General features: G+C 42.8%; 1 protein-coding gene across 1 annotated transcript in view; it reads left to right on the top strand.

The window, feature by feature from the left end:
- Positions 1–17324, top strand: part of VIT (vitrin) — an 89160-nt gene that overhangs the window by 9657 nt on the left and 62179 nt on the right. Inside the window, exons 2-3 of the mRNA XM_006776927.2 lie at positions 8533–8602; positions 15318–15383. Of these exons, the coding sequence (XP_006776990.1) occupies positions 8551–8602; positions 15318–15383 (118 nt within the window). The 5' untranslated portion in view covers positions 8533–8550. The remainder of the gene's footprint in view (positions 1–8532; positions 8603–15317; positions 15384–17324) is intronic.

Genomic DNA, 17324 nt, shown 5'->3' with positions numbered 1-17324 from the left:
CCCCGGACTTATTGCTCTTCGTGCCCCTTCCATTACGGAGGATAAATGACTCCTGGAAGCAGTTCTTTAGAGCTCATTTGGGGGCATGCCTGCAAACTAGTATTTTTTCCCACTGGCAATATAAGATCTAAACTACCACTTCAGAAACGTAATTACTGTTTGCAGCCTCCCTAGAAATCACTATTGGTTGAAGCCTTGGTGGATGTGGTAAGCATTACCATATGTCAGGTTCTTAACGAAGTAACGGCGATGGTCTGACACACACGCACCACAAAAGGCTTTCCCTTTTTGGTTCCCTGACATGTAGGAACATGCCACATGGATCAACGAACCCCACGGCCAGACATACCTCTGTCTTTGAGCACACGCATGAGCCCTCTGACGCACCCACGGGCCCAGGAGTGAAGATCTTTGCGTTAGGGTTTGCCCTGGCTGCACAGGCAATCCAAGGGATCCCAGAGAAGGGGATCCTGAGTAGGTCACATGTGAGTCATCAAGAAAATTACCTGTAATATGTGTGGGAAATTCCTACACAACATTCTTTTTTGTATATATAAATACTTGGGGAACTAAACATGGTCTAAATCAGAGTTTGTCATTTCTGATGGATGCTCTTAGCATGTCGTGCTGGGTAATTCTTGGTTGGGTGGGCTGTGCTGTGCATTGTAGGATGTTTAGCAGCATCCCTGGCCTCTACCCACTTAAAGGCCAGTAGCATCCCTCACCCCAAGTTGTGATAAGCAAAAACGTCTTCAAACATTGCCAGATCTTTCCTGGAGGTGGGGTAGGGGTGGCAAAAGCACCCCTACCGGTCCTAACTGGTTTGGCTCATTGGATAGAGCTTTGGCCTGCAGACTGAAGGGTCCTGGGTTCGATTCCGGTCAAGGGCACGTACCTCGGTTGCAGGCTCCTCCCTGGCCTGGGCCCTGGTCAGAGCTTGTGCAGGAGGCAACCAGTCAATGTATTTCTCTCACATCGATGTTTCTCTCTGTCTTTCCCTCTTTCTTCCATGCTCTCTAAAAATCAATGGAAAAACATCCTTGGGTGAGGATTTAAAAAAAAAATCACCCCTATGGAACCCTGACCATAGATCCATGAGGGACTCCACAGGGACATTCTTACAGCAGAGTTCCCAGGTCACGCACTCCCTTTTGCCTCCCAGAGTGTTCCAGGTGTGCAGGCTCTCTCTCCTCTCAGTGGCTGCCACAGCTCATGAGGTTCTTCCCAGAGCTGGCTCCAGCGTCAGATTCAGCTTCTCCACCCCTGCCTCAACGCCTCCAAAAGACAAGTACTCACGCCCTTCCCATTTTAATTGTTTTCATTTTACCACTAATCATTTCAGGGAAACGGGAGATAAATAAAACAACAATCAAAGCTTCCAGGAACAGAAACTAACTCACACTGGCTGGCGCAGAAGGGCCCAGCAACATCCATGTCATGCACAGGAGACCAGGTCCAGCTGGATGGACCTCCTTCAGACTGGAAATGGGACCTGGGAAGTGGCCAGAAACTAAGGCTTCTCCCTGGGCCACACGCTTTCTCCTCTCCATCTCGTTCTGCCCTCGTCTTCTACATCTTAATCAGGGCCCCATATGGCCTCCAGCTTGGCTCCCACGGTGTTCAAGGCTTTCAGGGTTCCAGTTCCAAAATCCCAAGGGAGATCCTGATTGGCCTAAGTTACCTTTTTTTTTTTTGCCAGACCATTAAGTGTCCAGCTTAGTCACTGAATTTCAGTTGAGTGTTCCCTCTGCATCTGAGCCTAGTATTTGAGGCCCTTCGGAAGTCTTGTGTGATTAAAGTTATAGATGTAACCAGGCTTTTAAAAGTGAAAAGTACTATACAAATGGGGAGTGGAATTTCCATTTTATAGTAATATCATACAATAAATCATGAAATCATTTGGAATTTACAATACCAGTCACATGAGGTGTTCGATATAGTGAAAAGAGCACATGATTAATAGAGAGATCCGGGCTGTGTGACCTTAGGGGACTTCACTGATCAGAATTATAGAAATACTGTCCATTCTACTTCAAGAGGTCTTAGGTGGTCCAGACAAGAGAACTGTTCAGATAACACTCTGCAGACTGTATAAACCTATCTGCTCTGCATGGACAGGCATTGGGAACGAGGGAGCAGTCAGGAATAATCTTTCAGCTGCAAGCCCAACTGAAAGGGAAGTTCACTGTCTCACCAGCCTCCAGGCACAGTCAGAGCTCCAGCTCCATTTCTCACCACTCACTTAGCTCCCCGCCTCCTCTCTGTGTTGGCTCAGACTGACTTGTCTCATGGTCAGGAGCAGACCTAGAGCAAACTGCCCCCCATTCATTTCCAACCTGAAAGGTAACCTCTCCCTGAAAAACATGGGAGTAAAGTCCTCCCGTTCTGATACAACTCAGGACACGCCCCCCTCGAACTAGTCACAGTCCCTTGGACAAGGAGGCCCTGTGCTGATGGGCTCAAGCCTGAGATCTTGAAGCAATCATCAGCAAGGGCATATATGTGTATGTAATAGAGCTCACTCTCTCCTTCATAGAATCCTGGGGGATTATAATAGTGACCACTGGTGTCTTGGCAACAGGAAATGCGGTGTTTCAGGCCCGGCCCAGAGCAATGTGGTCTCCGTAAAGTTCCTCTGCAGATGGAGGCCACCTCCACATAGTGGCTCAAGTACCAGCCTTCCCTGTTCCATCTTCACCAGATAAACTCACGCCCACGGACAAGCAGCTGAGGCCTTGCATCAGGCAGGGATGAGGAAAGCAAGACCGCAGATGTGGCCGCTCCCCATTCAGAGATGGCTGTCCTCAAGGGAGTTCTGGCATTTTGGAAACACAGCACAAGCCTCTCAGAACTATTAAATGTTTCCAGATGGGTCTCGGATCTCTCTGCCTCATGGACAAAGAGTATTGCTAGGTGCTCCCAGGTAGCATCATAGATCAGGCAAACACCAGCATTACATAAATCCTACACATCCACCAGGACATATTTTCTGCAACCGAGTGGCTCAAGTAAGCCTCTAAGGGGCTTATTAAAAATGATGAATGCACAAATAATGTTTAGGCCTCCGATGTCTCCCTATAGCCTAAAGAATCCATTCCGCATTCTTTAGGGATGACATTCAAGGCCGACATGGCCCCTTCTTTGCTCTCTACTGGTCTGATTCTCCTCCCAGCCTAGCCGAGCAGCTCCCAGTTTCTGAAGTTGCTCTGTCCCCTGTGTCCTGTCTCTTCTTCACAACTCACTGTTTTCCAACTTGCTAGTTAAATGAATCCAAGCCTCTTCCAACCCCACACCCCAGGCCTATCTGACCACCCGCCCTTTTTGCATCACTGTAACCTCGACAGCAGAGGTTCTCATTTGGTTGCACAGCGGAGTCACTGGGGAACTTGAAAGCAATACTGATATCAACTCAGACCAATTAAATCAGAATGTAGACGAGGGAGATGTCTTGCTTGTTATGAAACAGCTATGGCAAGTGGTGGGATGCAAATGCAGGGCCTCTGGACTCAGAATTCCTGATTGGAATTCCAGCTCCTCTTTTCTCCAGCCTTGTAGGTAACCTTGGGCAAAGTACCTAACCTATGTGTGTCTCCAATTCCTTACCTCTAAAATTAAGGCAAGAAAAACCCCTACCTGACCAGGCTGTTGTGAAGATTATGTATTAATATATTACTGACACTTAGCATGTGCTCAGTTAATGTTATTTATGATGAGTGCATCCGTCTCCCTCTAAAAGACTCAAAGCAATGTGATGATAGGGCTTGCATCTATTCCTGTCTGCCTTGCCCAGAGTACACACAGAGACTGTTTTTCTGAGTGATTAAATAGATGTATGGATGAAGATGAATTTTGACTTTAGAAGATCAAGAAGATTTACATAGAAGAAGTGGTCCATAAGCTAAACCTTGAAAGATGGATAGTTATGGGAGGCAGGTGAGGAGTGGTAAGGTGAGGTATTCCAGCAAGCCTGGGTGTGCTGGGGTCAGAGGAGAGGGTTACAGAAGAGAATTGCTATGAGATGCTTTGAAAGGTAACTTGGACCATTTCATAAAAAGTTTTTAGTGCCTCACTAAGGAATTTGGGTTTTATTCTGTACAAAATGAGGGGACTATGAAAAAAAAGTTCTGAGAGGATGAATACATAATCAGACCTGAGCTTTAGGACGTTGATTCTTTCCAACTGGAGAGAAGGTTGACCTTCAAGCAAGGAAAGCAAGGAGCAAGGATTGGCTTAGGAGATGACTGTGGCTTCTCATTTATATCAATATTGTCTGTAAATGGCAAATCTTCCCAAGAGATCACCTTATTCATTTTTGATTTATTAACATATGTGCACAGGGTAAAGATTTAAATAGAACAAAACTGTAAACTCAGTCCCATCTCTGATCACCACTTACCCAGTTCTCTTTCTCTGAAGCAACAACGGTTAGTGAATTAAAAAGAATTATGAGAGTACTATGAGCAATTTTACATAAACAAATTGAATAAATTAACAAATTCCTAGAAACACAAAACCTACCAAAACTTATTCATAATGAAATAAAAAATCTAAATAGCTCTACAAATTCTAAGGAGATAGAATCAGTACTCAACATAGACTGGAAGTTCTAGCCAGAGAAATTAGTGAAGGAAAAGAAATAAAAGGCAACCAAACTGGAAAGGAAGAATTAAAATTATCCTGTTTGCAAATGATATGACCTCATATGCAGAAAATCCTAAAGATTCCATAACAAAATTACATTTCGTTAGAACTAATAAAAGTTAACACACAAAATTCAGTTGCCTTTCTGTACACTAACAATGAACAATTCAAAAAGAAAATTAAGAAACAATTTCATTTATATAAAAAAAATACTTAAAAATTAACCTAACCAAGGCGGTAAAATTCTTGTACAATGAAAACTACAAAACATTGCTGAAAGAAACTAAAGCAGACATAAATAAATGGAAACATATCCCATGTTTACAGATTGGAAGACTTAATATTGTTAAGATATCAATAGTACCCAAAGCTATCTACAAATTCAATGCAAGACCTATCAAAATCCCAATGATGTGGGGTTTTTTTTAAATATATTTTATTGATTTTTTACAGAGAGGAAGGGAGATAGAGAGCCAGAAACATCGATGAGTGAGAAACATCCATCAGCTGCCTCCTGCACATCTCCTACTGGGGATGTGCCCACAACCAAGGTACATGCCCTTGACCGGAATCGAACCTGGGACTTTTCAGTCCGCGGGGCGACACTCTATCCACTGAGCCAAACCGGTTTCGGCCCAATGAAGTTTTTTGAAGAAATAGAAAAATCCTTCAAAATATTTATATGGAATCTCAAAGGACCGCAATAGCCATAGCAATCTTGAAGAAGAGGAGAGCGGAAGGACTGTTCCTGATTTTTTATAACTGACTACAAAGCTACAGTAATCATAATAGTGTGGTACTGGCATTGAGACACACACACAAACAAATGGAATAGAATAGAGGCCAAAAATTAACCCTCTTGTACATGGCCACGTATTTTTTGACAAGGTGCAAAGACAGTTGCTTCAACAAATGGTGCTGAGCAAAGCGGATGTCCACATGCAAAAGAACCATGTTGGGCCCTTGCCCAACACCATATACAAAAATTAACTCAAATGAATCAAAGATCTAAATATGAAACCAAAAAATTACAAAATTCTTAGAAGAAAACATAGGATAAAAGCTTCAAAACATTACATTTGGCAATAATTTCTTGGATATAACACGCAAAGGCATAGACAATAAAAAATAGATGAATTGGACTTCATAAAAATTAAAAATTATTTTGCATCAAAAGACACTAGCAACAGAGTAAAAAGGCAACACAGAATGGGAGAGAATATTTACAAATCATATATCTGATAAGGGACTAATATCCAGATTGAATAGATAACTAAACTTCAACAACAAAACATGATTAAAAACTAGGCAAAGTACCTGAAATGACATTTCTCCAAAGAAGAATACAAATGGCCAACAAGCACATGAAAAGATGTTCAACATTACTAATTGTTAGGGAAATGCAAATCAAAACTACAATGAGATGCCACCTCACACCCACTAGAATGAATACTAGCAAAAGAAACAGAAAATAACAAGTGTGGGTGAGGATGTGGAGACACTGGGACTCACGTGCAATGTTAGTGGGATTGTAAAATTGTATCGCCACTCTAGAAAGCACATGAAGTTTCCTCAAAAAATAAACACAGAATTACCATATGATCTAGCAATGCTACTCTGGGAATGCACATGAAAGAATTAAAAACAGGGCCTCAAACAGAACAATGCACACCCATGTTCATAGCATAGCTTAGGTGTCCATGGACTGATGAATGATCAACTGATGAATAAATTAAAACATGGGGTATATGCACACAGTGAAACATTAGTCAGCCTTAAAAAGGAACTTCTGCCACGTATTACAATATGAATGAACCTTGAGAATGTTACACTATTAGAAATAGGCCAGTCACAAAAAGAGAAATACCATATGACTGCACTTATATGAGGTACTTAGAGTAGTTAAAATGGCAGAGACAGAAAGCAGAATGGTGGTTGCCAGGGCTGGGGGAGCAGGAGAATGGGGAGTTAGCGTTTAATGGCACAGGGCTTCAGTTTTAGAAGACAAAAAGAGTTCTGGAGATGGAGGTGATGATAGCACCATAGGAATGTGTTCACTTAAAAATGGTTTAGATAGTAAATTTTATGTTTGTGTATTTTACCACAATAAAAAAATTAAGAGAAAAATACTGCAAAAAAAAAAAAAACCTACATATAAACTTAAGGCCACATTGTTGTTAGCAACTTGGTCTTTTCTAGCTCTGAGGAACAATAGATCTGATTAAATTGGCTGGCTACTCTACTTGCTGTAATGTGTGTTCTTATTTCACAATCGGGCTTCATTTGCCTCACCAGACTTCCCATTCAGGACTCTTTCTATTACATCTCACAGCACAATCCATAACATTATGAATCAGTAACACATTCTTTTGAAAACCCCCATTGTTCCATTTCTGCTAGAACCGTGGTGAGCACATGAGGAATTAAGATTACCACTGTGGGCCATAACTGGTTTGGCTCAGTGGATAGAGTGTGGTCTGTGGACTGATGGGTCCTGGGTTCGATTCTGGTCAAGGCCATGTACCTTAGTTGCGGGCACATCCCCAGTAGGAGGTGTGCAGGAGGCAGTTGATCGATGTTTCTCTCTCTCATCGATGTTTCTAACTCTCTATCCCTCTCCCTTCCTCTCTGTAAAAAAATCAATAAAAAATATATTTAATTTTAAAAAAAGATTACCATTGTGTACCCCATGCTCCATGACATCGGACCACCTACAGAAACTGCCTAACAGGGCTGGTGGCTGTCCTTGGCCGGTCGCAGCCTCTAAAATGATTGAGAGAGAGTTTGAATTTTTTTTTACACATTTCAAAAGGCACATTTACATTTTAAGTGTGTGAGCAAAGAGAGTAACTGAAGTTTTAAGAAGGAAGACTCAAAACATTCCCATTCCAAGAGACATGGAACAGACTGACGAATCTCAGACAATAGAGTGGGGAGGGGCCAAAGAGGAGAGGGATGGGTAGAAATGGGAGATTAACCAAAGAACTTACTTGCATCTATGCATTGTGTATGTGTGGACACATACAATCCTGCGGTGAAGGCCTGGGGTGGGGCGGGCACTGGATGGAGAGGGGCAATGGATGGGGGAAAGAGGGGCCATCTGTAATACTCTCAACAATGAAGTTTTTTTTTTTTTAAGATTTTGGAAGCCTTGCTCTACACCACTGGTTCTCAAACTTGGCTGCACATTGGAATAACCTGGGGAGGTTGTTAAAAGCTTAATGCCTAGACTCCACACCCAAGAGGTTCTGATTCAGTTGGTCTGAGGGGCAGCCTGGGCATCTGAGAATTTTAAAACTCCTGGATGGCACTAGTCTGCAGCGAAGTTTGAGAGCCACTGCTCTATAAACTGTCCTATTGTCCTATGGGGCCTGCACACCCTCTAATGTTATGGTGATATGTGACTACAGATGTTTTCCCACTTCTATTAAACTATGTCTCTTAAGAGCAAGAGTTGTTTTTTAATTCCATTTTTTGTCACCTAACAATACCTAGCCATATAATAGGAATTTAATACTTATTGAATGAATGATAAACGAATTATTTGTAATCTAAAATTGCTCCCTCAGTACCCTAAGTGTGGCTCCTGTCCTAATTTGAAGACCAGTTGGACATATTCTTGAAATTGTCAAGTTATTTCTGCTTTAGTTCTAAGCAGAGCTCATATCTCTGAAGGGCAGAAGGCTGGTGGCTAGAACGGGTGAGAATGGACTCTCGGGGTACCAGCGCACTGGCCACTACCATCTGCATGAGCTCTTAGAGGAACTTGCGGCTTAAATCCTCAGACTCCAGAGGGCAATGCAACATGAACAGCCTTGCCCCACACTCCAGTGCATCCCGCTCAGAACTCCTGGCTGAAATGTGATGGTGTTGTTGTTTCCTCCCCTCCAGGGTGCCACTTGGAGATTCATGGGGATTGTTGTCCTCACCATGAAGGCAGCTGTTATTGAAATGGTCCTCGGTAAGTACTTTTATATGTGTATCTGGATACACTGTTAACATTCTCCTAAGGTCCAAAGAAATCCTGCCAAGAAAAGCATATAAACAGCATAGAGTATCTCTTTACGATAAACCTTTTGGAGAGAAGTCGAAGTGAGAATGCTAAGTGTAGATCAAATTCAGGGTGTGTGTGTAAATATATTTTTATGTACAGCAAGTACATCCATTACATTACAGTGTCTCTATGTATTGCATACACACATATACACACATATCTGTGTGTGTATTCTTCAGCAACTAACAAATATTTCAGATAGAGCGTATTTACAGATTCTGAACATAGAGGCGCTTCTGCCATATTAATCTCTCAAGAAGTTGTATCACTGACAATGCCCTTACTTGTACCATTGGCAACTCATACCTTCAGAGATGAAACCCTTTACACTCCTCCATTATCACCAGAGAATGCAACACAGGAATCAGCAGGTCCACCAGAAGGGGGAAGAGTGCAAATGGGTGTAGCAGTAAGCCAAACAGTCAACTTCTGCTAATCTCTACCCCACTGTGCTGTGGACTTGTCAGGCGGGTCCCTGTGAAACTAGCCAGGAAAGGCTTTCCAACAATCTGTACTAGTGGACTGGGGCTGCCATAACCAAATACCACAAACTGGGTGGCTTAGAACTACAGAGTTTTATTTTCTCATGACTCTAAAGGCCAGAAGTACAAACTCAAAGTGTCGGTAGGGTTGGTTTTCTCAGATGGTGAAGTCTGTTCCATGCCCCATAATGAACCTCATCCTATCTGAGTGGCATTCACCTGGCCATTGGTCTGACTCTCCAAAAAGCTGAGTCTTGCTCATGTTGCGTTTCCAGTGCTGAGCACATTGGACAGGCCCTCAAGAAATACTGCTAAATAAATTATTCTCCTAACAGATGCCAGATTTTTAAGGTAGCAGAGTCCAATCCTGCCCGTTTTGTTTTGGGTGACAAATTACGATCAGAGACGTTGATCATATCTTTGCCAGCAATGTATTCAACACAGGTCTGCTGCAGGAATTTCAGAAGCCAGCAGCACACGGGATAATGTCTCTCAATAAACCAATAAAGAAACAACATACTCCAAAGCAGTGATGGATCAACTGCACCATTTTTCTAGGCAAAGCGAGATGAAAGAAATAAAGTCCCCATTCAGATGAGGTGTATCTTTTCATATGCTAGGCAGGCAGGAGAGCCGGCTTCACCAACCGTCCACTGGCCTACAGCTGCCAGTGCCCAAAACGGAAGTCACGTGTTGCTGCCACGTTTCTAGGGAAGGGCAGCGCTGGTGCTGGCAGGCAGATGGTCTTCGCTAGGTCAGCGTGTGGCATTCACCACTGTCCGAGAGGAGTCCCTTCGCCAAGACAGACGCTAATGCCCCAAGGGTCTCCCAAGGGCTCTTGGTCAGCAAAGTGACTCCTGCCCAGACAGACACTCTTGGCGAGTCCTCACAAACTCTCAGTATTTACAGTACAAATGTCCCCTTGGCATAGCTGTTTCTCCCCATGCTCTGATGGGTAAGCCCCCAGCAGGGACCCCCAGCAGCTGAGCCACTGACTATCAGCCACAACAGATGAGATGATGATACCCTGACACAACTTACTTCATCCTTATATCAAAGCAACTTTATTACTAAAAACAACCTTTTTTGTTGTTGTTTTTTTGTCTTTGTGCTTTTAAGGAGCAAGTAGAGAAGAGGCAAAAGCTGTGGCCAGCAAACCTGCATTCTGGTTCCAACTTCTGTCCCCAAAGACTGTAGCTTTAACCAAAGCATACACCCTGACAATGGTTTCTTTTCTATAAAATAAAGGGGTGACCTCCAAAGCTCCTCCCAGCATTAATATTTTATGATTTGAAACATAATTTTGTGATTTATATGATTCTGGAGCATGGTGTCCTGTCTTTGCTACGAAGCTCTGATTTATGTGATGCTAGATGCTTCATTGAGTACGTAACCCCAAATTAAAGCATGGGGGAAATTTGAATGTCTTTAAAATGATCTGCTTTTTATGTCAGTTTTTAGGAAGGCATTGTGGACAGTGGTAAAGAGAACCAGAGCTGGACAGTGGTTAAAGTGGTAAAAACAGACTTTAATCAGGGAAAAATGACAGTATAGAACTGGGCACAGTTCCGAACACAACAATGAAAGTGGGGGTTTACAACCAAGGAGGAGGTCAGTGGATGGAAATCACTAAGAGGAGACATTACAAGTAGGGGGGTTCTCGCTGAAGCAACTTGACAGGATTCCTGCTAAAGGCAGACCAGGGTGCTCAGATTTCCTGGGAGTGGAAGGGATCCTCTCTAAACAGGATTCCTGTTAAAACTGGGCAATGCAGGTCCAACAAAGATGGACACTCAAGCCCAAGGTCAAAGCATAGTTGAGAAGAGGGCTTAGAGGAGTCTGACTACCATTTGATCAAGGAGAGGGTCCTTGGCAACACTCCCTGAGTTAGTATCTTTAAGGCTCTAGCAGTTTATGGGCTAACAGCCGTGGGCAAAGAACGGCCCGTTCGGCTGTTCTATCCGGCCCGCAGAGGCGAAAGAGCAGAGGGTTCTCTTGCTCCCCCCTCCGCTCCTTCACCAGCAGCAGTGTTAACATGGCAACATCGGGACACACGGCCGCAGCTCCTTCTTCTGAGTCCAGTTTAAGAACCCATTGTGGCCCTCGAGTCAAAAAGTTTGCCCACCCCTGGGCTAGAATGAGGCACTTCTTGAAAAGTCCCAGACCTATACTAAGCATTCAGAAGGTGATTCCTGATGTGACCACTGATCAGATGTCCTGGCACTTCATGTCTTTCCTTCAAAGTAAATGGATTCTGATTATAACTCATTACTGACAGGAAAACTGGAACACAAGTTCCCATGAACTGTCAATGGTTTTAGAAAGCATTTTTCATGACTGTGAATATGTATGATTTCAATATGACCAAATTAAAGAAAAATTATGCTGGCTTTTTCTAAATGTAAGAGAAGCATAATCAATATAAGCTATAGAATATATATGAGAAATATACTATAAAATGGGAAAAATACAGGTAAGATAGAAATTATAATTACATCCTTATTAGCATTTGTTATATTTGCTCCAGTTACTTCTCTCTACATATATTCTCATTTTGTCGGAATTACTCTTAAGGTGAGAGCTGAGCATGTCCCATGTCATTTAATCTTCTACATATCATTTGTAATAAATCTTATGATTTTCCTGTTGTTGGAGCATTTCCAATATCTCATTATTTCCAGATTGCCATTAGAAATAATGCTGTAATGAACATTGTTTACATAAATCGTTGTCTACATCTCTGATTGTAACTTGGGCTATATCCCTAGAGGTATATATTCTAGGACAAAGAATATGAATGTTTTTAAGGCCATGATTGCCTTGGAACTTTGGCATCTAGACATAATTTCCTCAAGGCTTCTAGACACTAATGGCCTCAGTAGCCAGATGACTAACTACTCCCCCAGGAGGGACTGGCTGTCACACCTGTATTTCGCTTTGTACTCTGAAGTGAGCATCAGCCATCTCCACCTCTGACTGGCTTCCTAAGAAAAGGAACACAACTGATTTTTCTCTCACCCAAGTTCAACACCCAATGCAGCATTTTCAGTAGAGCAAGAGAAGTCTTACTGATGAGGAATGAAGGCTCTTCCCAGGGCACACGCACATTTGCAGCCTTACTGCCCAGCCCCCCTCTGGAGAAGCGATCTCTGGGAGCTTTAATTAACAAGTCTCACGAGGGGATGGCCTCTGTGAACCACTGAGAGTAATGACTTTATTAACCAGGGCTGAAAACTGAACCCCCGCTCTGCATGTTTTCAGCCTGGAGGGTCTTGGGTGAGCAAATGCGGGTGAGGTGGTCTTACTGAAATATTTATAGTCCTAATGATACCAGGGCTTAGGTACTCCACTTGCCACAGACACACAAGCCAGACAGGATTTGGTTTTCCACAAAAATGGATACCCATATTTATTACTGTGTCACTTATTCCATCAACTTACCTTGTGCCATTTACTTTCTATATATTTATTTAGTACTTGTGTGTTTTTTTTTAATTTCAAGGATTCTAGTTATTTATTTTTGTCTATAAAATGAAAATGTGGTCTTTGCAGTGTTAAATGACACAGAGGCTACTATAAAAAATGAGACCTCCAGGACGCTCACACACACCCAAACCCCAGAAGTAAATAACACCTAAGAGTGTCTGCCTTCATTCTGCTTGGCTAGACTTTGGGTGCTCACTGAATTCTCTTTCATGTTTCTGTTCGTACAGGACATGGTATGTCATCTGTCCCGGCCTTGGCTAACGCTAGTTGTCAAAACTGGGGATAATTCAGTGGCTGCATCATTGGCAGAGTAGCTAGAGAATCCTAAGATAAATAAAGTCCCCAGAACAAACTTGGGGACATTGACTCCTTTTACCTTAAAGACAGTTTCCAATTCAAGAATTTCTGAGTCCATTTATGCCTAAATCAAGCCTCTGTGTTCTGTGAAAAAATAAACATAAAAACTAGAAAGGAAAATGCCTGTTTTGATTAGTCTATTGCCTCAATGTTCACCCCAGAGTCCCAACCCTGTCCAGAAAGCGTTTCTCAGAAAAGTGGCTAAAAGGGAAGTACGTTAAAGCAGCACTACCTTACAATGCCTGGAGAGGAAAGAAGAACAGAGAACGGACTGACCCTTTGAAAGGAAAAACATTACTGGTAGAATTAGTATAGGTGCAGAGAAGTGAGAATTTTGCCAATAAAAAAAAGTCACAATATAAATCAAAATCTTAAGAGGGCATAGCTTTCAGGTAAGAAATCCTATTTGGAGGTTTATTTTAAGGAAATGATAATGGATCAGTGCAAAGATGGAGCTACTCATGTTAAATTGGAAATTGACTAAATTATGATATATGCATAGAGTACATATATATATAATATATACACACACATATTTTTTTGTAGGAAAGCAAGCAAGAATTTATTAACTGCAGCAAAAATATTCTTAGGCGGGGCTGCTTTGGCTCACTGGGAAGTCAGAGAAAAGGGGGCCTTGGAGACAGGTTCGGGGTTTCCCAGGACGAGAGCTGCCAATGCCCATTGCTCCCCTGACTGCAAGTCTCCTGGGGACCCTTAGAGGTTAGGCGATACAGGCCTGTGGAGAAGAAGAAGGGGAGAGGGGACGGGAAAGGCACAGGCATGCTCCTGGGGGGGAGAGTGAGCCGGGGGATGGTGTGGGCGTGCTCTCTGGAGGGAGAGCACCAGTACATATATTTACAGGCAGTTAAAATTATTTTAACAGTAACATTTAATGACAAAAAAGTCTGCGTATATCCTTAATAGACATAAGTTCTAAACCACTGGGAACAGTATGACAATGATCAAATATTTGTTTAAAAGTACCTATATGAATACATATGACATATAGAAAAAGACTGAAAATATACTTTTGTGTTCATCCATGTTTTCTGTACTGCTTTTTGTGTTTTTTACATTTTCCTGCAAGGAACCTACGTATTCTTTTGGTAATAAAAAAAAAAAATCGGTCAATGTTATTTTTAAAAAACATGAGGCTCATACTGGTAAATTTAAAAAGATAAAGAGGTCCCCTTCGTCCCCACCGTTACACTTCCCGAAGGAGAACAGCATCCAAATGCTGCCTGCAGCTCTGCTCCTGCTTCTGAGGAGGCTCAACCATCCGCAGGTGGCCTTCGCAGGGGTGCAGAACCCTGTGCTGCTGGAGGGACCACCTGGGGACACTCAGGTCACACCTCAGATCTTGTAGCCTCTCTCTACCCCTTTTCCTTGTCTTCCTTTCCCAGACAGCCCTCCTCTGGGGCTTTTTACATACTCCCTCCATTCACCCCTCCCTCTGTGGCACTTGCCAGTGCACGCCACACACACACACACACACACACACACACACACCATTCTCTGGCCATTTGGAAATTCCCATTCCTGGGACCAAGCAAACCATGTTCCCTCCTTTGCAAAATGGAGATGGTAGGATTGGTGTGTTGAAATTTAGCTGGTTTGGCTCGGTGGATAGAGTGTTAGCCTGTGGACTGAAGGGTCGCAGGTTCGATTCCAGTCAAGGGCACATGCCCAGCTTGTGGGCTCGATCCCCAGTGTGTGGCATGCAGGAGACAGCCCATCAACGATTCTCTCTCATCATTGACGTTTCTATCTTTCTACCCTTCTCCCTTCCTCTCTGAAATCAATAAAAATATATTTTGAAAAATAAGAAATTTAAAGACAACAAAGCAAAGGCTAGGCATCTGAAAAGTATTCCTGAAAGACTTTTCTCCACAGAGGCCAAGTGTACAATAGATAAGTCTTATTTCCTCACCTTACGATAAGGAGAAATTAATTTAACTAACGAGAATATTTTAATATGTGACCCGAGCAAATATCAGGATCAAAAGACAGAAAGTGGCCCTAACAGGTTTGGCTCAGTGAATAGAGCGTCGGCCTGCGGACTGAAAGGTCCCGGGTTCGATTCTGGTCAAGGGCATGTACCTTGGTTGAGGGCACATCCCCAGTAGGGGGTGTGCAGGAGGCAGCTGATCGATGTTTCTCTCTCATTGATGTTTCTAACTCTCTATCCCTCTCCCCTCCTCTCTGTAAAACATCAATAAAATATATTTTTTTAAAAAAGAGAGAAAGTGTTTAGGTGAAATAATACTGATTAGTTATTTTGTGTTTTCTTCATGTAGTTTTGCTGGTGACTGGAATACATTCAAATAAAGAAATGACCAAGAAGATTAAAAGGCCTAAATTCAGTAAGTAAAACTGTAACTCCTCACTGACATAAGGCTGTGTCTCCATGAGGAGGGTTGTTACGTTTTTTTAAAGATAATTTGGAAGGTTTTTTTTTTCTTTTTCTGTATTTCACTGTCTACCCCAGCTCCATCCATCATTCACATTTCAGCCAGTGAGAAGGGAGGAAGAAGGGAACATACCCACACCCTTTAAAGAGGAGTCCAAAAAGTCAAAATGCCATTTCTACTTAAAGACCCTCGGCCATCAGTAAGGGAGGATGGAAATGTCTTGATGTCAAGCACCCACACGACTAGGAGAATGGATGTTGGGAAATAAGAAGCAGGACAGGACACAGATGGGAAGTCTCACACCCAAACGTGAGGAACCTGGAGCGAGATCTGTGGGCTTGATGGAGGTTCGGGTTAAGGTTTATGTAGAAAGGACCATAGAAGAAAGACTTGGGATATAGTCAATGCTCTGGGCTCTCCACAACTGACATGTCTTCGCAGGCATTACATTTTGGTGCCCTGAAATCAGCGACATTAATAATTTAAAATAAAAGAAAGAGATTTGCTTCACACACCATCCTTTTTTTTCTTCGGCTCCTTTATAACCTCCATGTGGGATTTCCTGTTGAAATGAGACCAGAGGGGCAGCCATCCACAGCCTCCTCGCCTGAAACACTAAAAAGGAATCTGTTGTTTATTTATTCCTGTCAGGACCCAGAGCCAAGAGAATCGGCCTAGGGGCAGATGTGTGTTCAAAACAATGATTGGGTTAATATGGAGACAAATGCACACCCAAGTATAAATTCCTTTGGGCTGTTTCCAGTATCTTCATTAACTCGTATACAGAATCATGAAAGGTTCCATGATTACCATGACAACAGTTTTCAGTGACTAAGAAAGTCTGTGCTAAGTGACCCAAGGGCAAACCTCTTTGAGAGATCTCAGATGGATTGAATTTCTGATACACTGAATTCTACCCTTAGTCTCAAAATCTCCTCAGCGATTCAAATGCAGAACATTTGAATCAATAAGTGCATGAGGCCCTTTTCTCTAATTAGAAACTCTGGCACAGTCATTAAATCAAGGGGGGGGGGGGGGGATACAATGAAGGTAATGGGATATTCCCAAACCATGGTGATATCTGATTCTTCACCCCAGGAGTAGTTCCTAATTATAGTCTATAGCTTGGGGCCAAAGTAATTTTCATTTTTTTTCTATTCAATGTTGTCAATCTGCCACTGGGTAGTGACTGATGACACAGGAGCACAGGCACATCTGTTCACTCATTTGACCAGCATTTATCAGGTGCCAGCCAAGTTCCAGGTATTGCGTTTAGAGGACAGCAATGGAGACTCAGTCTTTGCTCTGAGAGAGCTCAAAATCGAGGGAGGAAGAAAGACAAGTCAACAGGCGATTATGTTGTCTTATGTAAGTGCTCGGACTGTTAAAGGTGCTCTGAGACTCTGGAGAAGCAGCTGTGTATCTGGGAAGGCCAAATAGAAACTGGCCAGACAATAAGGAGAAAAGAGTGTTACAAGAGGGGAGAAAACAGCATGCTCAAATCCTGAAGAGTAGAAAGAGCTTTAAAAAAGAAAAAAGTAGCTCTAAGTATGACTGAAATATAAAGTAGGAGGTAAGTGTGTTCAGATTAAGAGATGGAGGGGTAAGCAGGCACCAGATTCTGCAGATCTTTGTTACTGTGTCCAGGAATCTGGACTTCATCATGAAGGCAATGGCGAGTATCTCAGGGAAGGTTGTTTCGGATGGAATTAGCAGAAATCCAAGGCCAATTTGCTTAAGCAATAAAGGGGATTTGGGCAGGACGTGGGGTAGCTTGCAGAATCCAAGGCAGGGAACAACAGCTGGAACTCACTGGGACTGTCCCCCAGATGTAAAGCCCTCAGGAATCGGCACCTCTGCTTCTCTCTGTGTATCTGCCTCACTGTTTGCGCC

This window comes from Myotis davidii, unplaced genomic scaffold, assembly GCF_000327345.1.
Source record: "Myotis davidii unplaced genomic scaffold, ASM32734v1 scaffold1149, whole genome shotgun sequence".
NCBI classification, from domain to species: domain Eukaryota; kingdom Metazoa; phylum Chordata; class Mammalia; order Chiroptera; family Vespertilionidae; genus Myotis; species Myotis davidii.
This window is presented reverse-complemented; position numbering and strand designations above follow the sequence as displayed.